The sequence below is a fragment of the Somniosus microcephalus genome, chromosome 8 (assembly GCF_052327205.1).
Source record: "Somniosus microcephalus isolate GS21.2 chromosome 8, FLI_Smic_1.0, whole genome shotgun sequence".
Lineage (NCBI taxonomy): Eukaryota > Metazoa > Chordata > Chondrichthyes > Squaliformes > Somniosidae > Somniosus > Somniosus microcephalus.
Window position 1 is genome coordinate 265,364,420 of NC_140994.1, and position 26,462 is coordinate 265,390,881.

Sequence of the window (26,462 nt, forward strand, 5' to 3'; positions counted from 1 at the left end):
ACAGTGTAGAGGGAGCTTTACTCTGTATCTAACCCGTGCTGTACCTGCCCTGGGAGTGTTTGATGGGACAGTGTAGAGGGAGCTTTATTCTGTATCTAACCCGTGCTGTACCTGCCTTGGGAGTGTTTGACAGGACAGTGTAGAGTGAGCTTTACTCTGTATCTAATCCGTGCTGTACCTGCCCTGGGAGTGTTTGATGGGACAGTGTAGAGGGAGCTTTACTCTGTAGCTAACCCGTGCTGTACCTGCCCTGGGTGTGTTTGATGGGACAGTGTAGAGGGAGCTTTACTCTGTATCTAACCCGTGCTGTACCTGCCCTGGCAGTGTTTGATGGGACAGTGTAGAGTGAGCTTTACTCTGTACCTATCCCGTGCAGCACCTGCCCTGGCCGTGTTTGACGGAACAGTGTAGAGGGAGCTTTACTCTGTATCTAACCCGTGCTGTACCTGCCCTGGGAGTGTTTGATGGGACAGTGTAGAGGGAGCTTTACTCTGTATCTAACCCGTGCTGTACCTGCCCTGGGAGTGTTTGATGGGACAGTGTAGAGGGAGCTTTACTCTGTATCTAACCCCGTGCTGTACCTGCCCTGGGAGTGTTTGATGGGACAGTGTAGAGGGAGCTTTACTCTGTATCTTACCCCGTGCTGTACCTGCCCTGGGAGTGTTTGTTGGAACAGTGTAGAGGGAGCTTTACTCTCTATCTAACCCGTGCTGTCCCTGCCCTGGGAGATTTGATGGGACAGTGTAGAGGGAGCTTTACTCTGTATCTAACCCATGCTGTACCTGCCCTGGGAGTGTTTGACAGGACAGTGTAGAGTGAGCTTTACTCTGTATCTAATCCGTGTTGTACCTGCCCTGGGAGTGTTTGATGGGGCAGTGTAGAGGGAGCTTTACTCTGTATCTAACCCGTGCTGTACCTGCCCTGGGAGTGTTTGACGGGACAGTGTAGAGGGAGCTTTACTCTGTATCTAACCCGTGCTGTACCTGCCCTGGGAGTGTTTGATGGGACAGTGTACAGGGAGCTTTAATCTTTATCTAACCCCGTGCTGTACCTGCCCTGGGAGTGTTTGATGGAACAGTGTAGAGGGAGCTTTACTCTGTATCTAACCCGAGCTGTCCCTGCCCTGGGAGTGTTTGATGGGACAGTGTAGAGGGAGCTTTACTCTGTATCTAACCCATGCTGTACCTGCCCTGGGAGTGTTTGACAGGACAGTGTAGAGTGAGCTTTATTCTGTATCTAATCCGTGCTGTACCTGCCCTGGGAGTGTTTGACGGGACAGTGTAGAGGGAGCTTTACTCTGTATCTAACCCGTGCTGTACCTGCCCTGGGAGTGTTTGATGGGACAGTGTAGAGGGAGCTTTACTCTGTATCTAACCCCGTGCTGTACCTGCCCTGGGAGTGTTTGATGGAACAGTGTAGAGGGAGCTTTACTCTGTATCTAACCCGTGCTGTACCTGCCCTGAGAGTGTTTGATGGGACAGTGTAGAGGGAGCTTTACTCTGTATCTAACCCATGCTGTACCTGCCCTGGGAGTGTTTGACAGGACAGTGTAGAGTGAGCTTTACTCTGTATCTAATCCGTGCTGTACCTGCCCTGGGAGTGTTTGATGGGACAGTGTAGAGGGAGCTTTACTCTGTATCTAACCCATGCTGTACCTGCCCTGGGAGTGTTTGATGGGACAGTGTAGAGTGAGCTTTACTCTGTATCTATCCCGTGCTGTACCTGCCCTGGCCGTGTTTGACGGGATAGTGTAGAGGGAGCTTTACTCTGTATCTAACCCGTGCTGTAACTGCCCTGAGACTGTTTGATGGGACAGTGTAGAGGGAGCTTTACTCTGTATCTAACCCGTGCTGTACCTGCCCTGGGAGTGTTTGATGGGGACAGTGCAGAGGGAGCTTTACTCTGTATCTAACCCGTGCTGTACCTGCCCTGGGAGTGTTTGATGGGACAGTGTAGAGGGAGCTTTACTCTGTATCTAACCCGTGCTGTACCTGCCCTGGGAGTGTTTGATGGGACAGTGTAGAGGGAGCTTTATTCTGTATCTAACCCGTGCTGTACCTGCCTTGGGAGTGTTTGACAGGACAGTGTAGAGTGAGCTTTACTCTGTATCTAATCCGTGCTGTACCTGCCCTGGGAGTGTTTGATGGGACAGTGTAGAGGGAGCTTTACTCTGTAGCTAACCCGTGCTGTACCTGCCCTGGGTGTGTTTGATGGGACAGTGTAGAGGGAGCTTTACTCTGTATCTAACCCGTGCTGTACCTGCCCTGGCAGTGTTTGATGGGACAGTGTAGAGTGAGCTTTACTCTGTACCTATCCCGTGCAGTACCTGCCCTGGCCGTGTTTGACGGAACAGTGTAGAGGGAGCTTTACTCTGTATCTAACCCGTGCTGTACCTGCCCTGGGAGTGTTTGATGGGACAGTGTAGAGGGAGCTTTACTCTGTATCTAACCCGTGCTGTACCTGCCCTGGGAGTGTTTGATGGGACAGTGTAGAGGGAGCTTTACTCTGTATCTAACCCCGTGCTGTACCTGCCCTGGGAGTGTTTGATGGGACAGTGTAGAGGGAGCTTTACTCTGTATCTTACCCCGTGCTGTACCTGCCCTGGGAGTGTTTGTTGGAACAGTGTAGAGGGAGCTTTACTCTCTATCTAACCCGTGCTGTCCCTGCCCTGGGAGATTTGATGGGACAGTGTAGAGGGAGCTTTACTCTGTATCTAACCCATGCTGTACCTGCCCTGGGAGTGTTTGACAGGACAGTGTAGAGTGAGCTTTACTCTGTATCTAATCCGTGTTGTACCTGCCCTGGGAGTGTTTGATGGGGCAGTGTAGAGGGAGCTTTACTCTGTATCTAACCCGTGCTGTACCTGCCCTGGGAGTGTTTGACGGGACAGTGTAGAGGGAGCTTTACTCTGTATCTAACCCGTGCTGTACCTGCCCTGGGAGTGTTTGATGGGACAGTGTACAGGGAGCTTTAATCTTTATCTAACCCCGTGCTGTACCTGCCCTGGGAGTGTTTGATGGAACAGTGTAGAGGGAGCTTTACTCTGTATCTAACCCGAGCTGTCCCTGCCCTGGGAGTGTTTGATGGGACAGTGTAGAGGGAGCTTTACTCTGTATCTAACCCATGCTGTACCTGCCCTGGGAGTGTTTGACAGGACAGTGTAGAGTGAGCTTTATTCTGTATCTAATCCGTGCTGTACCTGCCCTGGGAGTGTTTGACGGGACAGTGTAGAGGGAGCTTTACTCTGTATCTAATCCGTGCTGTACCTGCCCTGGGAGTGTTTGATGGGACAGTGTAGAGGGAGCTTTACTCTGTATCTAACCCGTGCTGTACCTGCCCTGGGAGTGTTGGACGGGACAGTGTAGATGGAGCTTTACTTTGTATCTAACCAATGCTGACGTGCTTGAAGCCTGAAATATTAAAGTGTTCTGTTTTCTAGCACTGTTGTCCATCATCTTGAGGAGTATAAAATTCACCCAAAAGTGAAGGGTCGGGTTAAACAAAAGGACAAAATAAATCATATGCAGGGATGCAGGCAAAGTTCCGTGATATTTGATAGAACATTGAATATTCAAACTTCCAGAGCCACCTATTCCTTGGAGAAATGACTGAAGGAACGAGCAATATTTGAAGTGCACTGGGGCATGTGCACTTGGAACTTTTATAGTGCTACCCTTGGGCAATGTAGTCCTTTCAATATTTATTAGATCTGTTTCTCAGGAAATAGATTGCGTTTCTCCCGCGCCGTTCCTGACCCCAGGACGGCTCAAAGCACTTTACAACCAATGTAGTGCACTCACTGTCGCAAGGCAGGGAACGCAGCAGAGAATTTGTGCACAACAAGGTCCCACAAACAGCAATGTGATAACGACCAGATCATCTGTTTTTCAGTGATGTTGGTTGAGGGAGAAATGTTGGCCCCAGGACACCGGGGAAAATTCTCCTGCTCTTTTCCGAAATAGTGGCCACGGGATCTTTTACATCCACCTGAGAGAGCAGAGGGGGCCTCAGTTTAATGTCTCGTCCGAAAGACGACACCCCCGACAATGCGGTGCTCCCTCAGTACTGCCCCCCCGACATTGCGGCGCTCCCTCAGTACTGCCCCTCCGACAGTGCGACGCTCCCTCAGTACTGCCCCTCCGACAGTGCAGCACTCCCTCAGTACTGCCCTCCGACAGTGCAGCACTCCCTCAGTACTGCCCTCCGACAGTGCGGCGCTCCCTCAGTACTGCCCCCCCGACATTGCGGCGCTCCCTCAGTACTGCCGCTCCAACAGTGCAGTGCTTCCTCAGTACTGCCCCTCCGACAGTGCAGCACTCCCTCAGTACTGCCCTCCGACAGTGCGGCACTCCCTCAGTACTGCCCCTCCAACAGTGCGGCACTCCCTCAGTACTGCCCCTCCGACAGTGCAGCACTCCCTCAGTGCTGCCCCTCCGACAGTGCAGCACTCCCTCAGTACTGCCCCTCCGACAGTGCGGCGCTCCCTCAGTACTGCCCCTCCAACAGTGCGGCACTCCCTCAGTACTGCCCCTCCAACAGCGCGGCACTCCCTCAGCACTGCCCCTCCGACAGTGCGGCGCTCACTCAGGTCTGCCCCTCCGACAGTGCGGCGCTCCCTCAGTACTGCCCCTCCGACAGTGCGACGCTCCCTCAGTACTGCCCCTCCGACAGTGCAGCACTCCCTCAGTACTGCCCCTCCGACAGTGCAGCACTCCCTCAGTACTGCCCCTCCGACAGTGCGGCGCTCCCTCAGTCCTGACCCTCCGACAGTGCGGCGCTCCCTCAGTACTGCCCCTCCGACAGTGCAGCGCTCCCTCAGTACTGCCCCTCCGACAGTGCGGCGCTCCCTCAGTACTGCCCCTCCGACGGTGCGGCGCTCCCTCAGTACTGCCCCTCCGACAGTGCGGCGCTCCCTCAGCACTGCCCCTCCGACAGTGCAGCGCTCCCTCAGTACTGCCCCTCCGACGGTGCGGCGCTCCCTCAGTACTGCCCCTCCGACAGTGCGGCGCTCCCTCAGCACTGCACTGGGAATGTCGGCCTGGATTATGGACTCAAGTCTCTGGGGTGGGACCTGAACCCATGACCTGCGTGATGCAGAGGCGAGAGAGAGTGCTACCCACTGAACCGCGGGTGCCCCCCGTAGCCACCATGTTGCCAGGCAACACTTGGTGGGAAAACCGCAGCTAACTTTGCCCTTTGAGGTGCCGAAGGTTTCAGAATCTTCGGGGCCGATGGTCACGCCAGGACGGCAGCCCGCTATGTGGGCGAGCCATTGTGACTTGAGACCTCATGTGAATCTTGCTGGCGGGCTGCATGTCCTAAACAGGATGTCCTGCTGCACCTTCACCGCCTCCAGGCTGATGCAGTGTTGGGTGGTTCCGGGACTGCCCCGGCTCACAGGTAGGTCCTGATCCTGTTACTGATAATCTCGAGAACGGGAGTTCAAACCCCGCCAAGGCAATTTGAGAATTTGAATTCAATTGGAAATAAAACACTGGTCTTATGAGGAAAGGTTGAGCAGGTTGGGCCAATACTCATTGGAGTTTAGAAGAATGAGAGGGGATCTTATTGAAACATATGACACAAAGCTGGGTGGGAGGGTAAGCTGTGAGGAGGATGCCGAGAAACTCCAGCACGATTTGGACAGGTTGGGTGATTGGGCAGAAACATGGCAAATGCACTATAACGTGGATAAATGTGAGGTTATCCACTTTGGTGGCAAAAACAGGAAGGCAGATTATTTTTTGAATGGCAATAGATTGGGAGAAGGGGAAGTGCAACGAGACCTAGGTGTCCTTGTGCACCAGTCGCTGAAGGTAAGCATGCAGGTGCAGCAGGCGGTTAAGAAGGCAAATGGTATGTTGGCCTTTGTAGCAAGAGGGTTTGAGTACAGGAACAAGGGTGTCTTGCTGCAGTTGTACAGGGTCTTGGTGAGACCGCACCTTGAGTATTGTGTGCAGTTTTGGTCGCCTTATCTGAGGAAGGACGTTCTTGCCATGGAGGGAGTGCAGCGAAGATTCACCAGGCTGATACCTGGGATGGCAGGAATGACGTATGAGGAGAGATTGTGTCGATTGGGCTTATACTCACTGGAGTTTAGAAGATTGAGAGGGGATCTCATTGAAACTTATAAAATTCTGACAGGCCTGGACAGACTAGATGCAGGAAGGATGTTTCTGATGGCCGGGGAGTTCAGAACCAGGGGTCACAGTTTAAGAATAAGGGGTAAGCCATTTAGGACTGAAATGAGGAGGAATTTCTTCACCCAGAGAGTGGTGAACCTGTGGAATTCTCTACCACACAAGGCAGTTGAGGCCAATTCATTAAATATATTCAAGAAGGAGTTAGATATATTTCTTAAGGCTAAAGGGATCAAGGGATATGGGGAGAAAGCAGGGACCGGGTACTGAATTTGGATGATCAGCCATGATCTCATTGAATGGCGGAGCAGGCTCGAGGGGCCGAATGGCCTACTCCTGCTCCTATCTTCTATGTTTCTGTATAAGATTCTGAGGGGGATTGACAAGGTAGATGCAGGGAGGATGTTTCCCCTCTTGGGGGAATCTAGAACTAGGGGGCATAGTTTCAGGATAAGGGGTCGCCCATTTAACACGGAAATGAGGAGGAATTTCTTCTCTCAGAGGGTCGTGAATCTTTGGAATTCTCTTCCCCAGAGAGCTGTGGAGGCTGGGTCACTGAATATATTTAAGGTGGAGATAGACAGATTTTTGAACGATAAGGGAGTCGAGGGTTATGGGGAGCGGGCAGGGAAGTGGAGTTGAGGCCAAGATCAGATCAGCCATGATCTTATTGAATGGCGGAGCAGGCTCGAGGGGCCGAATGGCCGACTCCTGCTCCTACGTCTTATGTTCTTATGTTAACCGTAAAAGCTGTCAGATTGTCATTCAAAACCCCAACTGTGCACAGTAGTGTCTCTTTGCCTAAGGAAGGATATACTTGCCTTAGAGGCAGTGCCGTGAAGGTTCACCAGCCTGATTCCTGGGCTGAGAGTGTTGTCCTATGTGGAGGGATTTTTTTATTTTTATTCACGGGCATCACTGACAAGGCCGGCATTTATTGCCCATCCCTAATTGGTGTTGTGAAGGTGGTGGTGAGCCACCTCCTTGAATACAACCACGTGTCTTGCTGGGCTATTTCAGAGGGCATCCGCCCCATTGCTGTGGGTCTGGAGTCACGTATAGGCCAGACCGGGTAAGGACAGCAGATTTCCTTCCACTAAAGGACATTTGTGAACCAGATGGGTTTTAATGACAATATTCCAGATTTATTTAATTAACTGAATTTAAACTCCCCAGCTGCCGTGGTGGGATTTGAACTCAAGTCTCTGGATCATTAGTCCAGGCCTTTCGGATTACTAGTCCAGTAACATGACCACTATGCTACTGTACCCCCATTCAGGCGTGGGAGGGCGGGGCACCGTGAGGACGCACGCGTCGGGCGACGAATGGCGGGAGCGTGTGGATGTGGGCGGGGGGAGGGAGGGTCTGGCGGGAGGCAGCAGGTCATGTGATGAAACCTCCCGGAATGTGTCCAACCAGAGGTGACCATCCCTGGGTGGTCTCGGCCGTGAAGGAAGGAAGTCCTTGCCTTGGAGGCGGTGCAGCGAAGGTTCACGAGATTGATTCCTGGGATGAGAGGGCTGTCCTATGAGGAGAGATTGTGCAGAATGGGCCGATACTCTCTGGAGTTTAGAAGAATGAGAGGTGATCTCACTGAAACATACAAGATTCTGAGGGGGATTGACAGGGTAGATGCTGAGAGGCTGTTTCCCCCCTGGCTGAAGAGTCTAGAACCAGGGGTCACAGTCTCAGGATAAGGGGTCGGCCATTTAGAACTGAGATGAATTTCTTCACTCAGAGGGCGGTGAATCTTTGGAATTCTCTGCCCCAGAGGGCTGCGGAGGCTCAGTCGTTGAAAATATTCAAGACAGAGATCGATAGATTTTTGGACTCTTGGGGAATCGAGGGATATGGGGATCGGGCAGGAAAGTGGAGTTGAGGTCGAAGATCAGCCATGATCTTATTGAATGGAGTAGCAGGCTTGAGGGGCCCAATGGCCGACTCCTGCTCCTAATTCTTATGTTCTTATGGTCACTAATGTCCCTTTTAGAGGTGGAAACCCGCCGTCCTTACCCAGTTTGGACCTATACGTGACTCCAGTCCCACACCCATAGGTTGACTCTTAACTCACCTCTGAAGTAGCCCAGCAAGGCACTCAGTTGTATCAAACAGATTACACTAGAGGGGGGTGCAGAGGAGATTTACGAGGATGTTGCCAGGACTGGAAAATTTTAGCGATGAGGAAAGATTGGAGAGGCTGGGGATGTTTTTTTTTGGAGGAGGCTGAGGGGAGATTTAATTGAGGTATATAAAATTATGAGGGGCCCAGATAGAGCGGATAGGAAGGACCTATTTCCCTTAGCAGAGGTCAATAACCAGGGGGCATAGATTTAAAGTAATTGGTAGGAGGTTTAGAGGGGATTTGAGGAGAAATGTTTTCACCCAGAGGGTGGTGGGGGTCTGGAACTCACTGCCTGAAAGGGTGGGAGAGGCAGAGACCCTCATCACATTTAAAAAGTACTTGGATATGCGCTTGAAGTGCCGAAACCTACAGGGCTACGGACCAAGAGCTGGGAAGTGGGATTAGGCTGGAGAGCTCTTTGTCGGCCGGCACGGACATGATGGGCCGAATGGCCTCCTGTGCCGTAAATTTCTAGAACGCGGCTCACCACCACCTGCTCGAGGGCAACTAGAGGATGGGCAATGAATGCCTGCCCTGCCAGCAACGCCCGCATCCCGAGAATAAATAATAAAATAATAAGTGCTTGGACAATTAGCCCACACAATGGCCACCTCAGCTAATTCAGCACCGAGCAGGGAGAGGCGCAAGACGCCTCCTTGTAAATGGTGCCGACAGCACTGCCTCACACTGCCTGGGACACTGCCTCACACTGCCTGAACCACTGCCAGGCGAGCAATGGGAAGACACGCACTTCAGATCCAGGATCCTTTTCACAGTTTGAGTAACAGGTTGGAGCAGCTCGTTACTCGGGATCCATTGGAGGTCGACCGCCCGCTGAGCACCTGATTCTCACTCCCATCTCCGCATCGGTCCTGGCGCACATTTATGGAAGAGGGTCTCGCGGAAAGTGCCTAGCAGTGAGGCCCAGCACACGGGGCTGGTGGGTGGGGGGGGTGAGCGGGGTGGGGGGGTGGTGGGGATGGCGAGCGTGGTAGACGGGGCATTTTTATTTTGGCTTATACATAAGTCAGGTGATCTCCCGACATCATAGATGGATCCTGGGAATTAATCACGTGTAATAAAATTTAGCGACGTGCGAACAGGAGGAGGCCATTCAGCCCCTCGAGCCTGTTACACAGGAACAGGAGGAGGCCATTCAGCCCCCTTGAGCCTGTTACACAGGAACAGGAGGCCATTCAGCCCCTCGAGCCTATTGCACAGGAACAGGAGGAGGCCATTCAGCCCCTCGAGCCTGTTACACAGGAACAGGAGGAGGTCATTCGGCCCCTCGGGCCTGTTACACAGGAACAGGAGGAGACCGTTCAGCCCCTCGAGCCTGTTACACAGGAACAGGAGGAGGCCATTCAGCCCCTCGAGCCTGTTACACAGGAACAGGAGGAGGCCATTCAGCCCCTCTAGCCTGTCCCGCCATTCAATGAGATCACGGCTGATCTGTATCTTAACTCCATTTACCCGCCTTGGTTCCGTAACCATTGATACCCTTAACCAAAAAAAATCTATCAATCTCAGTTTTGACATTTTCAATTGACCCCCCGCCACATCAGCTTTTTGGGGAAGAGAGTTCCAGATTTCCACTCCGCTTTGTGTGAAGAAGTGCTTCCTGACATCAACCCTGAACGGCCTGGCTCTAATTTTAAGATTACGTCCCCTTGTTCTGGACTCCCCCCACCAGAGGAGATAGTTTCTCTCTCTCTACTCTACCGCAACCCTTTATTATTTTAAACAAATCAATTAGATCATCCCTCAATCTAAACTCAAGGGAATATAAGCCGAGCCCCAGCGTACACTGTGTTGTCAGAGTCTAAGCTCATAATTTAACCCTTTATGCCCTGGTAAATTATATAACTCGCACCCAGTCCCGTTCACCCATCACCCCCTGTGCTCACTGCCCCGGGTCCTAACTCACACCCAGTTCCGTTCGCCCATCACCCCCTGTGCTCACTGCCCCGTGTCCTAACTCACACCCAGTCCCGTTCACCCATCACCCCCTGTGCTCACTGCCCCGTGTCCTAACTCACACCCAGTCCCGTTCACCCATCACCCCCTGTGCTCACTGCCCCGTGTCCTAACTCACACCCAGTCCCGTTCACCCATCACCCCCTGTGCTCACTGCCCCGTGTCCTAACTCACACCCAGTCCCGTTCACCCATCACCCCCTGTGCTCACTGCCCCGTGTCCTAGCTCGCACCAAGTCCCGTTCACCCATCACCCGCTGTGCTCACTGCCCCGTGTCCTAACTCGCACCCAGTCCCGTTCGCCCATCACCCCCTGTGCTCACTGCCCCGTGTCCTAACTCACACCCAGTCCCGTTCACCCATCACCCCCTGTGCTCACTGCCCCGTGTCCTAACTCACACCCAGTCCCGTTCACCCATCACCCCCTGTGCTCACTGCCCCGTGTCCTAACTCACACCCAGTCCCGTTCACCCATCACCTCCTGTGCTCACTGCCCCGTGTCCTAACTCACACCCAGTCCCGTTCACCCATCACCCCCTGTGCTCACTGCCCCGTGTCCTAACTCGCACCCAGTCCCGTTCGCCCATCACCCCCTGTGCTCACTGCCCCGTGTCCTAACTCACACCCAGTCCCGTTCACCCATCACCCCCTGTGCTCACTGCCCCGTGTCCTAACTCACACCCAGTCCCGTTCACCCATCACCCCCTGTGCTCACTGCCCCGTGTCCTAACTCACACCCAGTCCCGTTCACCCATCACCCCCTGTGCTCACTGCCCCGTGTCCTAACTCACACCCAGTCCTGTTCACCCATCACCCCCTGTGCTCACTGCCCCGTGTCCTAACTCGCACCCAGTCCCGTTCACCCATCACCCCCTGTGCTCACTGCCCCGGGTCCTAACTCACACCCAGTCCCGTTCACCCATCACCCCCTGTGCTCACTGCCCCGTGTCCTAACTCACACCCAGTCCTGTTCACCCATCACCCCCTGTGCTCACTGCCCCGTGTCCTAACTCACACCTAGTCCCGTTCACCCATCACCCCCTGTGCTCACTGCCCCGTGTCCTAACTCGCACCAAGTCCCGTTCACCCATCACCCCCTGTGCTCACTGCCCCGTGTCCTAACTCACACCCAGTCCCGTTCACCCATCACCCCCTGTGCTCACTGCCCCGTGTCCTAACTCACACCCAGTCCCGTTCACCCATCACCCCCTGTGCTCACTGCCCCGTGTCCTAACTCGCACCAAGTCCCGTTCACCCATCACCCCCTGTGCTCACTGCCCCGTGTCCTAACTCACACCCAGTCCCGTTCACCCATCACCCCCTGTGCTCACTGCCCCGTGTCCTAACTCGCACCAAGTCCCGTTCACCCATCACCCCCTGTGCTCACTGCCCCGTGTCCTAACTCACACCCAGTCCCGTTCACCCATCACCCCCTGTGCTCACTGCCCCGTGTCCTAACTCACACCGAGTCCCGTTCACCCATCACCCCCTGTGCTCACTGCCCCGTGTCCTAACTCACACCCAGTCCCGTTCACCCATCACCCCCTGTGCTCACTGCCCCGTGTCCTAACTCACACCCAGTCCCGTTCACCCATCACCCCCTGTGCTCACTGCCCCGTTCCTAACTCACACCGAGTCCCGTTCACCCATTACCCCCTGTGCTCACTGCCCCGTGTCCTAACTCACACCCAGTCCCGTTCACCCTTCACCCCCTGTGCTCACTGCCCCGTGTCCTAACTCACACCCAGTCCCGTTCACCCATCACCCCCTGTGCTCACTGCCCCGTGTCCTAACTCACACCCAGTCCCGTTCACCCATCACCCCCTGTGCTCACTGCCCCGTGTCCTAACTCACACCCAGTCCCATTCACCCATCACCCCCTGTGCTCGCTGACCTACATTGGCTCCCGGTCCAGCAACGCCTCGATTTTAAAATTCTCATCCTCGTTTTCAAATCCCTCCATGGCCTCGGCCCCTCCCTATCTCTGTAACCTCCTCCAGCCCTACAACCCCCCCGAGATCTCTGCGCTCCTCCAATTCTAGCCTCTTGAGCATCCACGATTTCCTTCAACCCACCATTGGTGGCCGTGCCTTCAGCTGCCTGGGCCCTAAGCTCTGTAATTCCCTCCCTAAACCTCTCCGCCTCTCTCTCCTCCTTTAAGACGCTCCTTAAAACCGACCTCTTTGGCCAAGCTTTGAGTCACCTGCCCTAATATCTCCTTATGTGGCTCGGTGTCAAATTTTGTTTAATAATCGCTTCTGTGCAGCGCCCTGGGACGTTTTACTACATTAAAGGTGCTATATAAATGCAAGGCGTTGTTGTTGAATCGGTGCTGTTCTCCTTCCAAGGCAAAATATCCTTCACAAAACTGAATGTGATACTGCAGATAGGACCTGACCAACATTCCATTAGCTTTCTGTTTCCTTTTTTACCTTATTTTTCATTCTTGGGATGTGGGCGTCAGTGGCAAGGCCGGCATTTATTGCCCATCCCTAGTTGCCCCTTGAGAAGGTGGTGGTGAGCCACCTTCTTGAACCGCTGCAGTCCGTGTGGTGAAGGTGCTCCCACAGTGCTGTTAGGGAGGGAGTTCCAGGATTTTGACCCAGCGACGATGAAGGAACAGCCGATATTTGGAGGGGAAAAGCACTTTGGGATGATTTACTATGTTAAAGGCACTAGATAAATGCAAGCTGTTTTTGTTGTTCCTGGGGGGAGCGCAAGTATAAATCCAATCGGGAATTCAGGAGAAACTTCTTTGCCCAGAGAGTGGTGAGAATAAAAACAGAAAACGCTGGAGATACTCAGCAGGTCAGGCAGCATCTGTGGAGAGAGAAACAGAGTTAATGGCCCAGTAATTCCTCTCCCAACGCATGAGTACGGACGGGGTACTCATGCGTGGGCCCGGAGGAATTGCCGGTTTTCAGCATGCACAGAGCATGCGGGGAAAACCGGCATTTCCTCTCCTCTGACCCAAGGGGTTAAGAGGCTGAACGCGTGCGCGGTATCGGGCAGCGCGTGCGACTTGGATTTCCTTTATTTTTAGAGATTTGCGCGTGTGCAAAGGCCTCTGGTTTTTACGCATTGACAAACCACACGTAAGTACTTAGTTTTACAGGTAAGTGGTCTATTAATACAATTTATTAAAAAAATTTCCACAGGTTTATTATTTTTAAAGAATTTACAGTAAGGTAAGTTTAGTTTTAGCCCTGATTTTTTATATAATAATTTTATTCAAATTTTAAAATTATTGTTTAAAATAGTTTTTTACAGTTATTTATGGTTCATTTAAGTAGTGCAATGTTTTTTTAAATTTTCTTTCGAGTTTAAGTAGTGTTTTGGGCGCCCGGAGTTTTCATGAGTTTGACAGCTCTCACTATCAAACTCATGAATGAACTTTTGCAACCTCCCATTGGTTGCCCAGTGCTCACATGATCCCAGCCGGCTCATCGCACTAAGTACGCCGCTGGGTCACGCACGCACAGCGCGGCAGGACCTCAAGCGGGCCAGGATTGAAATGTCAGCGCGCCGGGTAAGTGCACATCGGGGGCTTGCACGCGCGGCAAGCTCCCGATCCTAATTTCAGGGCCAAAGTTTCAGGTCGATGACCCTTCGTGGTGAGAATGTGGAACTCGCTACCACAGGGAGTGGTTGAGCCGAATAGTATAGACGCATTTAAGGGGAAGCTGGATAAACACATGAGGGAGAAAGGAATAGAAGGATATGCTGATGGGGTGAGATGAAGAGGGTGGGAGGAGGCTCGAGTGGAGCAGAATGGCCTGTTTCTGTGCTGGAAATACTGTGTAATTTTGTAATATTTTATGAGTTGTGATCTGCCCATAAGGTTAATGAATCCACCTTCACCTATCTTCACAGAATAACTGGCGGGGAGCTGTTTGAAGACATCGTGGCTCGTGAATACTACAGTGAGGCTGATGCTAGGTAGGTGCCACAGTTTGGAGGCCGTCTAGTGTCTACTCCTGACTATTTACTTTTCATTTCCTCGCGCTTTCTCTGACGCAGCTCACCCCTGGAAATCTGTCTCGGGCCCGCTATCCTGGCAAAGCCACATGCATGCTCGCCCTGCTTCTCTCTGGTGATGGGGAAGGATATGTAGTCCCTTCTCCTTCTGTAGAGAGCCTCTGTGACCTGACCACCCGGGTGCAGCGATCGATGGCGAACTGCGAGATGTTAGATACATCTCCTGCTGCAGACTGGAAGGATCTGCTGGTGTAGAAATCGAGGGCGACGGTGACCTTGACTGCCACTGAGAGAGCCGTGGTGGTCCTGATCTGAGGCTCGAGGTCTGGCTGCAGGTAGTGGCAGAGCTCTGTGATCACGTCCTTGCTGAAGTGGAGCCTTCTAACACACTGGTCCTCAGTGAAATTTATGTAGGAGAAGTGCTCCCGGAATACCCTGGGAGGGTAAGACCTCCTGTTGAGAGCCCTGTTGGCCCTCCTCCCTCTGGCCATATTTTCCAATGCTAGTCTCTACCTCCGCTGCCTCAGATGTGGATGCTGGAGGGCGAGGTCGAGAGCCAGCACAGCCCCCATTAACATGACCAAGTGTAGGACTTCCAAATCTCAGCAGAATGAAAGTGACAAATTTTTAGCAGGCAGAACACTCCTGAAAGTAACAAACGTGTAACTCACTGAAAGCAGCTGTTTCGCAATGTGAAACTGAGAAGGCAGCATTGAGTGACGACTAAAATCAAACCGGACGTTGATCACTTTAAATACTGCCTCTACAGCAGCCGTCCGACATCATCGTGCCTCCTCTCCCTCCCGCTGTTCAGGCCCGGCACTAAGGCGGGGGGGGGGCGACAGTCAATTTTGCATCTGGCCCATTAACAGGGCGTTCCAATGTCACTGACGTCACAATCTGGGATCGGGCAGCCGCTAAAGGCCTAGGTGCTAAACGCCAGCGCCGAATCCCGGGTGAATCTCGCAAACCCATTCGCGCCCCATTAGCGCCACCCCCCACCCAGGTGCTAATGGGAGGCGCGAACATGCCGAATTTCTCCCCCTATGTTTCTAACCTTCTCTGCTCTAAGGAGAACAACCCCAGCTTCTCCAGCCTATCCACGTAACTGAAGTCCCTCATCCCTGCGACCATTCCAGTAAATCTCCTCTGCACCCTCTCCCCAAGGGCTTGACCTCCTTCCTAAAGTGCGGTGCCCAGAATTGGACCCAATACCCCAGCTGAAGCCCAACCAGTAATTTATAAAGGTTCAGCATGGCTTCCTTGCTTGATGTTGGAGGGCGAGGTCGAGTGCCAGGACAGCCCCCATTAACGTGACCAAGTGTAGGACTTCGAAATCTCAGCAGGATGAAAGTGTCCCCAGCAGGGACAGGGTACTGAAATTGGATGATCAGCCATGATCGCATTGAATGATGGAGCAGGCTCGAGGGGCCGAATGGCCTACTCCTGCTCCTACCTTCTATGTTTCTATGTCTGAATTCTGTTTTCTGATTGCGGGAGGAACGTTGGGCTCTTTTACATCCACCCAATTAATCCTGTGGGAGCCAAGTTGTCGCGCTTGTTGTAGTAAAGTGTTTCTGAAGAATGTTTCGGGATTTCATTAAACCCAGCGCACAGAGGGAATCTTTCCTTCGGTTACATTTGCTAGATGCACACAGCAGTTTTATTTCAGGGCTATTTAATTGTTGATAAATATTTTAAGCAGTGCACAAAGTATGCTGCCAGGTGTGCCAATTTGAAGTGAGTTTGATACATGTTTATACGGCCTGCAGTGCTGGTATAGATTTATTATTCTCAACCACCCCCTCTTCCCCCCCCCCCGCCGCCGCCGCCCCCGCAGTAATATGTCTGCCCGTAACCCAAACCTCATTACTCCTGCATGCTGCAAGTACAAAATCTAATATCAAGGCAAGAGTCATTAATCTACAGTTCAGTACTTGCCTGGAAGGGATGATGCCCAGTTATGAAACACTAGTTAGTCCTCGGCTGGAGTATTGTGTTCAATTCTGGGCAGCACACTTTAGGAAGGATGTCAAGGCCTTGGAGAGGGTGCGGAGGAGATTTACTACAGGAAACTCTTTCTTATCCGGCACCGGCGTGGTGCCGGTTTATCAAAAAGTCCGGATTACAGAGAGGTATAGTTAAAAGGTACGAGAGCCCCGTACACAGCAACAAATCCAAATCAAATCAACTTTTATTGTCATTATTAGTGCACAAGTGCAGTACAACGAAATGTAGGCTTGCGGCTCCCGAGAGTGTACATTTAGATTAAGACATTTAAACATTCAACATTCATTTGGCTTGTAATACATTAACATAAACATAACCATAATAAAGTGCATTGGCAGATGTGCAGGCTTTAGAGTTTATTTGTGGAGTTCAGTCGGATGACAGCCCTGGGAAAGAAGCTGTTCCTAAATCTGGTCGTACGGGTGCGAATGCATCTGTAGCGTCTCCCAGATGGCAGGAGGGCGAACAGACTGTGGCTGGGGTGGGTAGGGTCTTTGATGATGGACCGTGACCTCCGTAAACAGCGTTTCTGGTATATGTGCTTCCCTGTTGCATAGCAACATGTGCAGGAAACCCGGCCACAGATTCAGGTGTCCCTGTTGCTTAGCAACAGGTGCAGGAAACCCGGCCACAGATCCAGGCGTCCCTGTTGCTTAGCAACAGGTGCAGGAACCCCGGCCACAAGATCCAGGCGTCCCTGTTGCATAGCAACAGGTGCAGGAACCCCGGTTACACAGCCACAGATCCAGGAACGGCCACTAATATGAAGTAAAACTTACCTGAACCTACTCCTGAATTTTGCCGGTTAACAGAGATTTCCGGTAAATCGAGAGTTTCCTGTAGAATGCCACCAGGGAATGAGGGACTTCGGTGAGGCGGAGAGACTGGAGAAGCTGGGGTTGTTCTCCTTGGAGCAGAGAAGGTTAAGGGGAGATTTACTAGAGGTGTTTAAAATCATGAGGGGTAAATAAGGAGAGGCTGTTTCCAGTGACAGGAGGGTCGGTAACCAGAGGACACAGATTTCAGGTGATTGGCAAAAGAACCAGAGGTGACAGGAGGAAAAACTTTTTCATGTTATTGTGATCTGGAACGCGCTGCCTGAAAGGGCGGTGGAAGCAGATTCAATAGTAACTTTCAAAAGGGAACTGGATAAATATTTGAAGGGAAGAAATTTGCAGACCTGTGGGGAAAGAGCAGGGGGAGTGGGACTAATTGGAGAGCTCGTTCAAAGAGCCGGCACAGGCACGATGGGCCGAATGGCCTCCTTCTGTGCGGTATCATTCTATGATAACCTGAGGCCGATTCGGGGCCAGTCCAGATAACGTTTGTAATGTTATTTCCGAGGTCTGATGTGAAACTCCACCCGGATTTTTTTTTATTTTTACAGTCACTGCATCCAACAGATCCTGGAGGCCGTTCTACATTGTCATCAGATGGGAATCGTACACCGAGATCTCAAGGTGAGTCACAGCAAGACTTTCCTCATCAAACAGGAGCGCCTATACTCGCCTCTCCCAGCTAGTTCAAACGGATCGGTACATCCAGGGTCTCGGAGAGGGTGCAGAGCAAGTTCACCCCCTAAGGTGCGCGGCCGTGAACCAATCGGGAGATCCCACGCAGGCCTCCCACCAGCTGCAGCCAACGGAAAAGGGACCGCGCACCAAAACAAAATTAGAGGCAACATTGGTGCAGAGGAGACTTACCAATAATGGTACCAGAGATGAGAGACTTCCGTTATGTGGAGAGACTGGGACAGTTCGCAACTTTAAACTGTCTGCCCGGAAAAGATCCCATGGCACTATTTCGAAGAAGAGCAGGGGGGAGTTCTCCCCAGTGTCCTGGCGCCAATATTTATCCCTCAACCAACATCACTAAAACAGATTATCCGGTCATTATCACATTGCTGTTTGTGGGAGCTTGCTGTGCGCGAATTGGCTTGCCTGTTTCCTACATTACAACATCCTCTCAAAACAACAGTAGTCATTTCTTGGTTACAATGATTGGGCAAAGCAGAGAGAACTTTGCACAACCTCTAACCATGCCGTATCAGCTCTGGGAAGCAGACTGAGAATGCTCAAATTAATTTCATGTGGGACCCCAACTAGACAAGGCAGTGAGGAGTTTCATCCGTCAGGATCGGCTGAATTTGAAACCTGGTCCCACAGGTGAAAGATTATAGGGGGGAAATTCAACATCGCCAGGGGTGGCAGTAGTTTGGCTGCCCGTTACACACGCCCCGTCACGCCCCCATCACACGCCCCGTCACACTCCCTGTCACACCCCCCGTCACACTCCCCATCACACACCCCGTCACACTCCCTGTCACACCCCCGTCACACTCCCCATCACACACCCCGTCACACTCCCTGTCACACCCCCCGTCACACTCCCTGTCACACCCCCCATCACACTCCCTGTCACACCCCCCGTCACACTCCCTGTCACACCCCCGTCACACTCCCCATCACACACCCCGTCACGCCCCCATCACACGCCCCGTCACACTCCCTGTCACGCCCCGTCACACTCCCTGTCACACCCCCGTCACACTCCCCATCACACACCCCGTCACACTCCCTGTCACACCCCCCGTCACACTCCCTGTCGCACCCCCTGTCACACTCCCCATCACACACCCCGTCACACCCCGTCACACTCCCCATCACACACCCCGTCACACTCCCTGTCACACCCCCGTCACACTCCCCATCACACACCCTGTCACACTCCCTGTCACACCCCCCGTCACACTCCCTGTCGCACCCCCTGTCACACTCCCCATCACACACCCCGTCACACCCCGTCACACTCCCCATCACACACCCCGTCACACTCCCTGTCACACCCCGTCACACTCCCTGTCACACTCCCTGTCACACCCCGTCACACTCCCTGTCACACCCCCTTTCACACACCCGCCGCACACTCCCTGTCACAATCCCCGTCACACACCCCGTCACATCCCCCCACCCCTCAAACATTCCCTGTCACAACCCGTCACACCCCCCGTCACACCCCCACCCCTTAAACATTCCCTGTCACACCCCATGTCACACCACCCGTCACACCCCGCCCCTTAAACACTCCCTGTCACGCCCCCTGTCACACACCCGTCACACCCCCACCCCTTAAACACTCCCTGTCACGCCCCCTGTCACACACCCGTCACACCCCCACCCCTTAAACACTCCCCATCACACCCCCCGCCCGTTACACACTCCCCGTCACAACCCCGCCCGTTACACACTCCCCGTCACACTCCCTGTTACACACTTCACGTCACACTCCCCATCACACTCCCCGCCCATTACACACTCCCCGTCACTCTCCCCACCTGTTAAACACTTCACGTCACACTCCCCGCCCGTTACACACTCCCCGTCACTCTCCCCACCCGTTACACACTTCACGTCACACTCCCCATTACACACTCCCCGTCACTCTCCCCACCCGTTACACACTCCCTGTTACACTCCCCGTCACACTCCCCATTACACACTCCCCGTCACACTCCCCGTCACACTCCCCATTACACACTCCCCGTCACACTCCCCGTCACACTCCCCGTCACACTCCCCGTCACACTCCCCGTCAAACTCCCCGTCACACTCCCCATCACACTCCCCGTCACACTCCCCGTCACACTCCCTGTCACACTCACCGTCACACTCCCCGTCACACTCCCCGTCACACTCCCCATTACACACTCCCCATCACACTCACCATCACACTCCCCATTACACACTCCCCATTACACACTCCCCGTACACTCCCCATCACACTCCCCGTCACACTCCCCGTCACACGCCCCGTCACACTCCCCGTCACACTCCCCGTCACACGCCCTGTCACACTCCCCATCACACTCCCCGTCACACTCCCCGTCACAATCCCCGTCACACGCCCCGTCACACTCCCCGTCACACGCCCCGTCACACTCCCCGTCACACTCCCCGTCACACTCCCCGCCCGTTACACACTCCCCATCACACTCCCTGTCACACTCCCCGCCTGTTACACTCTCCCTGTCACACTCCCTGCCTGTTACACTCTCCCTGTCACACTCCCCACCTGTTACACACTCCATGTCACACTCCCCGTCACACTCCCTGTCACACTCCCCACCCGTTACACACTCCATGTCACACTCCCCGTCACACTCCCCGTCACACTCCCTGTCACACTCCCCGTCACACTCCCCATCACACTCCCCGTCAGACTCCCTGTCACACTCCCCGTCACACTCCCTGCCCGTTACACACTCCCCGTCACACTCCCTGTCACACTCCCCGCCTGTTACACTCTCCCTGTCACACTCCCTGCCTGTTACACTCTCCCTGTCACACTCCCCGCCTGTTACACTCTCCCTGTCACACTCCCTGCCTGTTACACTCTCCCTGTCACACTCCCCACCCGTTACACACTCCATGTCACACTCCCCATTACACATTCCCCGTCACACTCCCCATTACACATTCCCCGTCACACTCCCCATTACACACTCCCCATCACACTCCCCATTACACACTCCCCGTCACACTCCCCATTACACACTCCCCGTCACACTCCCCATTACACACTCCCCATCACTCTCCCCACCCGTTACACACTCCCCATCACACTCCCCATTACTCACTCCCCATCACACTCCCCATTACACACTCCCCGTCACACTCCCTACTCGTTACACACTTCACGTCACACTCCCCACCCATTACACACTCCTTGTCACACTCCCCGTCTCATTCTCCGTCACACTCCCTGTCACACTCCCCATTACACACTCACCGTCACACTCCCCACTACACACTCCCCGTCACACTCCCTACTCGTTACACACTTCACGTCACACTCCCCACCCATTACACACTCCTTGTCACACTCCCCGTCTCATTCCCCGTCACACTCCCTGTCACACTCCCCATTACACACTCCCCGTCACACTCCCCACTACACACTCCCCGTCACACTCCCCACTCGTTACACACTTCACGTCACACTCCCCACTCGTTACACACTTCACGTCACACTCCCCACCTGTTACACACTCCCCATCACTCTCCCCACCCGTTACACACTCCCCGTCACACTCCCCACCCATTACACACTCCCCGTTACACACACCCCATCACACTCCCCGTCACACTCCCTGTCACACTCCCCGTCACACTCCCTGCCCGTTACACACTCCCCGTCACACTCCCCGCCTGTTACACTCTCCCTGTCACACTCCCCGCCTGTTACATTCTCCCTGTCACACCCCCCGCCCGTTACACACTCCCCGTCACACTCCCTGTCACACTCCGCGTTACACACTCCCCATCACATTCCCCATTACACACAACCCTGTCACACACCCCGCCTGATTTTCCCTTCACACAATGGGCAGTGGAATTTTAGAACTCTCTTCCCAAAAATCTGTTGAGTCTGCGGGGGCGGGGGGGGGGGGCGTCAATTGAAAATGTCAAAACTGAGATCGATAGATGTTTGTTGGGCAAAGGGTATGAAGGGTTACGGAACCAAGGCGGGGAGATGGAGTTAAGATACAGATCAGCCAGGATCTGATTGAATGGTGGAACAGACTCGAGGGCCCGAATGGCCTCCCCCAGTTCCTATGTCCCTTCCCAGTGAGGTTGAATTCTACCTCCCAGTGTGCTCAACACTGTCCCACCCAGCCTAAACACCAGTGGAATATTCATGGTTAATTTTAGTGGAAATGCAGTGTAAGCCTTCAATTTCCGACCTGCGTTCACTCTGCACTCTGGGTTAATTAGCTTCTCAATCCCTGGCAAGCTGCTGGTGTACGGGGGCGGTTGTCCATATGACATTGTTGTCTCATTTGCATACTCCCACTCTAAATCTGAACAAGCAAAGCAGCACTCGCAGTTATAAAGCTACAATCCTCCGCAGTGTTCTGTCTTTGATTTGTGCAATAGAGTTTGGCTCTAGCTAACAACAACCACTTGCATTTATACAGCGCCTTTAACGTAGTAAAACGTCCCAGGGCGCTTCACAGGAGCAGAAATCAAACAAACTTTGTCGCCGAGCCACGTAAGGAGATATTAATTAGGACAGGTGTCGATCAAAGAGTTAGGTTTTAAAATAAGAACATAAGAAATAGGAGCAGGAATAGGCCACTTGGCCCCTCGAGCCTGCTCCGCCATTCAATAAGATCATGGCTGATCTCGGGCTCAAAGCCACTTCCCCGCCCGCTCCCCATAACCCTTCACTCCCTTATCTTGCAAAAATCTGTCTCTCTCCACCTTAAATGTATTTAATGACCCAGCCTCCACGCCTCTCTGGGGCAGAGAATTCCACGGCTTTACGACCCTCTGTGAGAAGAAATTCCTCCCCATCTCAGTTCTAAAAGGGTGACCCTTTATTCTAAAACTGTGCCCCTGAGTTCTAGATTTCCCCACGAGGGGAAACATCCTCTCTGCATCTACCCTGTCGAGCCCCCTCAGTATCTTGTATGTTTCGATAAGTTCACCTCTCATTCTTCTAAACTCCAATGAGTATAGGCCCAGCCTGCTCAACTTTTCTTCATAAGTCAACCCCCTCATCTCTGGAATTAACCGTGTGAATCATCTCTGAACTGCCTCCAATGCAAGTATATCCTTCCTTAAATAAGGAGACCAAAACTGTACGCAGTACTCAAGGTGTGGTCTCACCAATACCCTGTACAGTTGTAGCAGGACTTCCCTGCTTTTATACTCCAACCCCCTTGAAATAAAGGCCAACATTCCATTTGCCTTTTTGATTACCTGCATGCTAACTTTTTGTGTTTCATACACAAGGACCCCCAGGTCCCTCTGAACTGTAGCATTTTGTAATCTCTCTCCATTTAAATAATAGTTTGCTTTTTTATTTTTTCTGCCAAAGTGGATAACCTCGCACCTTCCCACATTATACTCCATCTGCCAAATGTTTGCCCACTTACCTAGCCTGTCTATATCCCTTTGCAGATTCTTTGAGTCCTCTGCACAACTTGCTTTCCCACCCATCTTTGTATCATCCGCAAACTTGGCTACATTACACTCGGTCCCTTCATCCAAGTTATTAATGTAGATTGTAAATAGTTGAGGCCCCAGCACCGATCCTTGTGGCACCCCACTAGTTACCGTTTGCCAACCAGAAGATGACCCATTTATCCCGACTCTCTGCTTTCTGTTAGTTCACCAATTCTCTATCCATCCATGCTAATATATTAACCTCAATTCCGTGAGCTCTTATCTTATGCAGTAACCTTTTATTGAATGCCTTCTGGAAATCCAAATACACCACATCTACTGGCTCACCCTTGTCCACCCTACTCGTTACATCCTCAAAGAACTCCAGCAAATTTGTTCAACATGATTTCCCTTTCATAAAACCATGCTGACTGTTTGACTGCAGTGTGTTTTTCCAAATGCCCTGCTACTGCTTCCTTAATGAAGGACTCCAGCATTTTCCCAATGACAGATGTTAGGCGAACTGGTCTATAGTTTCCTGCTTTCTGTCTCCCTCCTTTCTGAAATAGGGGTGTTACATTTGCGGTTTTCCAATCCGCTGGGACCTCTCCAGAGTCCAGGGAATTTTGGAATATTGCAACCAATGCACCCACTATCTCTGCAGCCAGTTCTTCTAAGACCCTGGGATGCAGGCCGTCTGGTCCAGGGGACTTGTCGTCTTTTAGTCCCATTATTTTACCAAGTACTTTCTCCTTAGTGATTGATTGTCTTTAGATCCCCCTCCTCCCTGTGGCCCCTTGATTATCCATTTTTGAAATGTTGTTAGTGTCTTCTACCGTGAAGCCAGATACAAAATATTTGTTCAGAGCCTCTGCCATTTCCCCATTCTCCATTATTAATTCCCCAGTCTCATCCTCTAAGGGACCAACATTTACTTTAGCTACTCTCTTCCTTTTTATATACCTGTAGAAGCTCTTACTATCTGTTTTAATGTTTCTTGCCAGTTTTCTCTCATAATTCATCTTCTCTCTCTTTACTATTTTTTTAGTCATCCTTTGCTGGTTTTTAAAAATGTCCCAATCCTCTGGTCTCCCACTAATCTTGGCAACATTGTATGCCTTTGTTTTCAATTTGGCTTTAAGGAGCATCTTAAAGGAGGAGAGAGAGGCGGAGAGGTTTAGGGAGCTGAAGGCACGGCCGCCAATGGTGGAGCGATAAAAATCGGGGATGCGCAAGAAGCCAGAATTAGAGGAGCGCAGAGATCTCGGAGGGGATTATGGGGCTGAAGGAGATTACAGAGATAGGGAGGGGGGCGAGGCCATGGAGGGATTTGAAAACAAGGATGAGAATTTTTTTAATCGAGGCGGTGCCGGACCGGGAGCCAATGTAGGTCAGCGAGCACAGGGGGGTGTGATGGTGTGAACGGGACTCGGTGCGAGTTAGGGACACGAGAGTTTTGGATGACCTCAAGTTTATGTAGGTTAGAACGTAGGAGGCCGCCCAGTGGTGCGTTGGAATAGTCCAGTCTAGAGGTAACAGTGGCGTGGATGAGGGTTTCAGCAACAATGAGCTAAGGCAGGGTCGGAGAAGGGCGATGTTACGGAGGTGGAAATAGGCAATGGCCCAGAAATTCGGGTCGGGGGGCTTCCCGCGAGTGCAAGCCTCCGACCTGCACTTACCTACCACGCCGGCCGTTGAGCTGTGGGCCCGCGTGGGGATTCCGATCCTGGGTCTCCTCCAGCTGCCGGCGTGCAGTGCTTGCGTATCCCAGGGGGCACAGTTAGTTCGATGCGTCCCCTGGGATCACGTGGGCCACGGGGAGCCAATCGGAGCAGGGAATGCTTCATTCATAAGTTTGACAGGAAGAGCTGTCAAACCTATAAATACTATAAGCCCCAAAACATCACTAAAACTTCAAATAAATTTAAAAAAACATCACATTTTTAAAAATAAACTATAAATTACATGAAATAACTTTTTTTAAACAATAATTTAAATTTTTGAAAAAATTAATTACATTTTCTAACGGGGCTAAAAATAAACTTACCTTTATTTAAAGTATTTTAAAATAATAAACCTGTGGAAAAAATGTTTTAATTTTAATTAATTCACCACTTACCTTGTTAAAAGCAGGCCTTGCGCCTGCTTTTTATATGTGTAACTGCTGGAGACTTACCCTCCCGGAGAAACCTGGAAAAAAAAGTAAGTTTGATGCGCACGCGCTGCCTCTCCGGCGCACGCGTTCCACCATTTAACCCCTTCTCTCAGGGGAACGGAAGTGCCGGTTTCCCGCGCATGCGCAGTGCATGCACGAAACCGGCACTTCCATTGGGATTACGGGTGAGTACCCCGTGCGTACTCACCCGTGGGGACCTGAATTTCTGGGCCAATAACTTGGTGCAGTTTTGGTCGCCTTATCTGAGGAAGGATGTTCTTGCCATGGAAGGAGTGCAGCGAAGATTCACCAGGCTGATACCTGGGATGGCAGTGTGATGAAATATTCCATTCACCACTGCCTGTGACTGAGATCGGTTTCAGTGTCATTTCCCTTCCCCCAGACCTCATTGTATTGTGTACTGGAATGTGCTGTATTGTATACTGGAATGTGCTGTGTGTAGGGCTCCGCCCATACCTGGCCCCGTTTGTAAGCTAGCTTCAGTCTGGCCTCAGTCTCCAGAAGGAAGACATCTCTCTCTCTTACGTGTTACTTCTAAGTTAATAAAAGCCTTGTTTTTGTTCTGCTAACTTCGAGTCTCGGAATTATTGAGGCACATCAGGCAGGAATGACGTATGAGGAGAGATTGGGTCGTTTGGGCTTATACTCGCTGGAGTTTAGAAGAATGAGAGGGGATCTCATTGATACTTATAAAATTCTAACAGGGCTAGACAGACTAGATGCAGGAAGGATGTTCCCGATGGCCGGGGAGTCCAGAACCAGGGGTCACAGTCTAAGGATAAGGGGTAAGCCATTTAGGACTGAGATGAGGAGGAATTTCTTCACCCAGAGTGGTGAACCTGTGGAATTCTCTATCACAGAAGGCAGTGGAGGCCAATTCATTAAATATATTCAAGAAGGAGTTGGATATATTTCTTAAGGCTAAAGGGATCAAGGGATATGGGGAGAAGGCAGGGACAGGGTACTGAATTTGGATGATCAGCCATGATCGCATTGAATGGTGGAGCAGGCTCGAGGGGCGGAATGGCCTACTCCTGCTCCTATCTTCTATGTTTCTATGTGATGGAGCGAATATGTGGTCGGAAGTTGATCTCGGGGTCAAATATGGCA

At 52.2% G+C, this 26,462-nt stretch overlaps 1 protein-coding gene across 2 annotated transcripts in view; it reads left to right on the forward strand.

The window, feature by feature from the left end:
- The window catches only part of LOC147114370 (calcium/calmodulin-dependent protein kinase type II subunit alpha), a 344,895-nt gene that overhangs the window by 236,472 nt on the left and 81,961 nt on the right, over positions 1-26,462 (forward strand). For both annotated transcript variants that reach the window (XM_085996026.1, XM_085996028.1), the window contains exons 5-6: positions 14,112-14,177; positions 17,614-17,686. In XM_085996026.1, the coding sequence (XP_085852152.1) occupies positions 14,112-14,177; positions 17,614-17,686 (139 nt within the window). The remainder of the gene's footprint in view (positions 1-14,111; positions 14,178-17,613; positions 17,687-26,462) is intronic.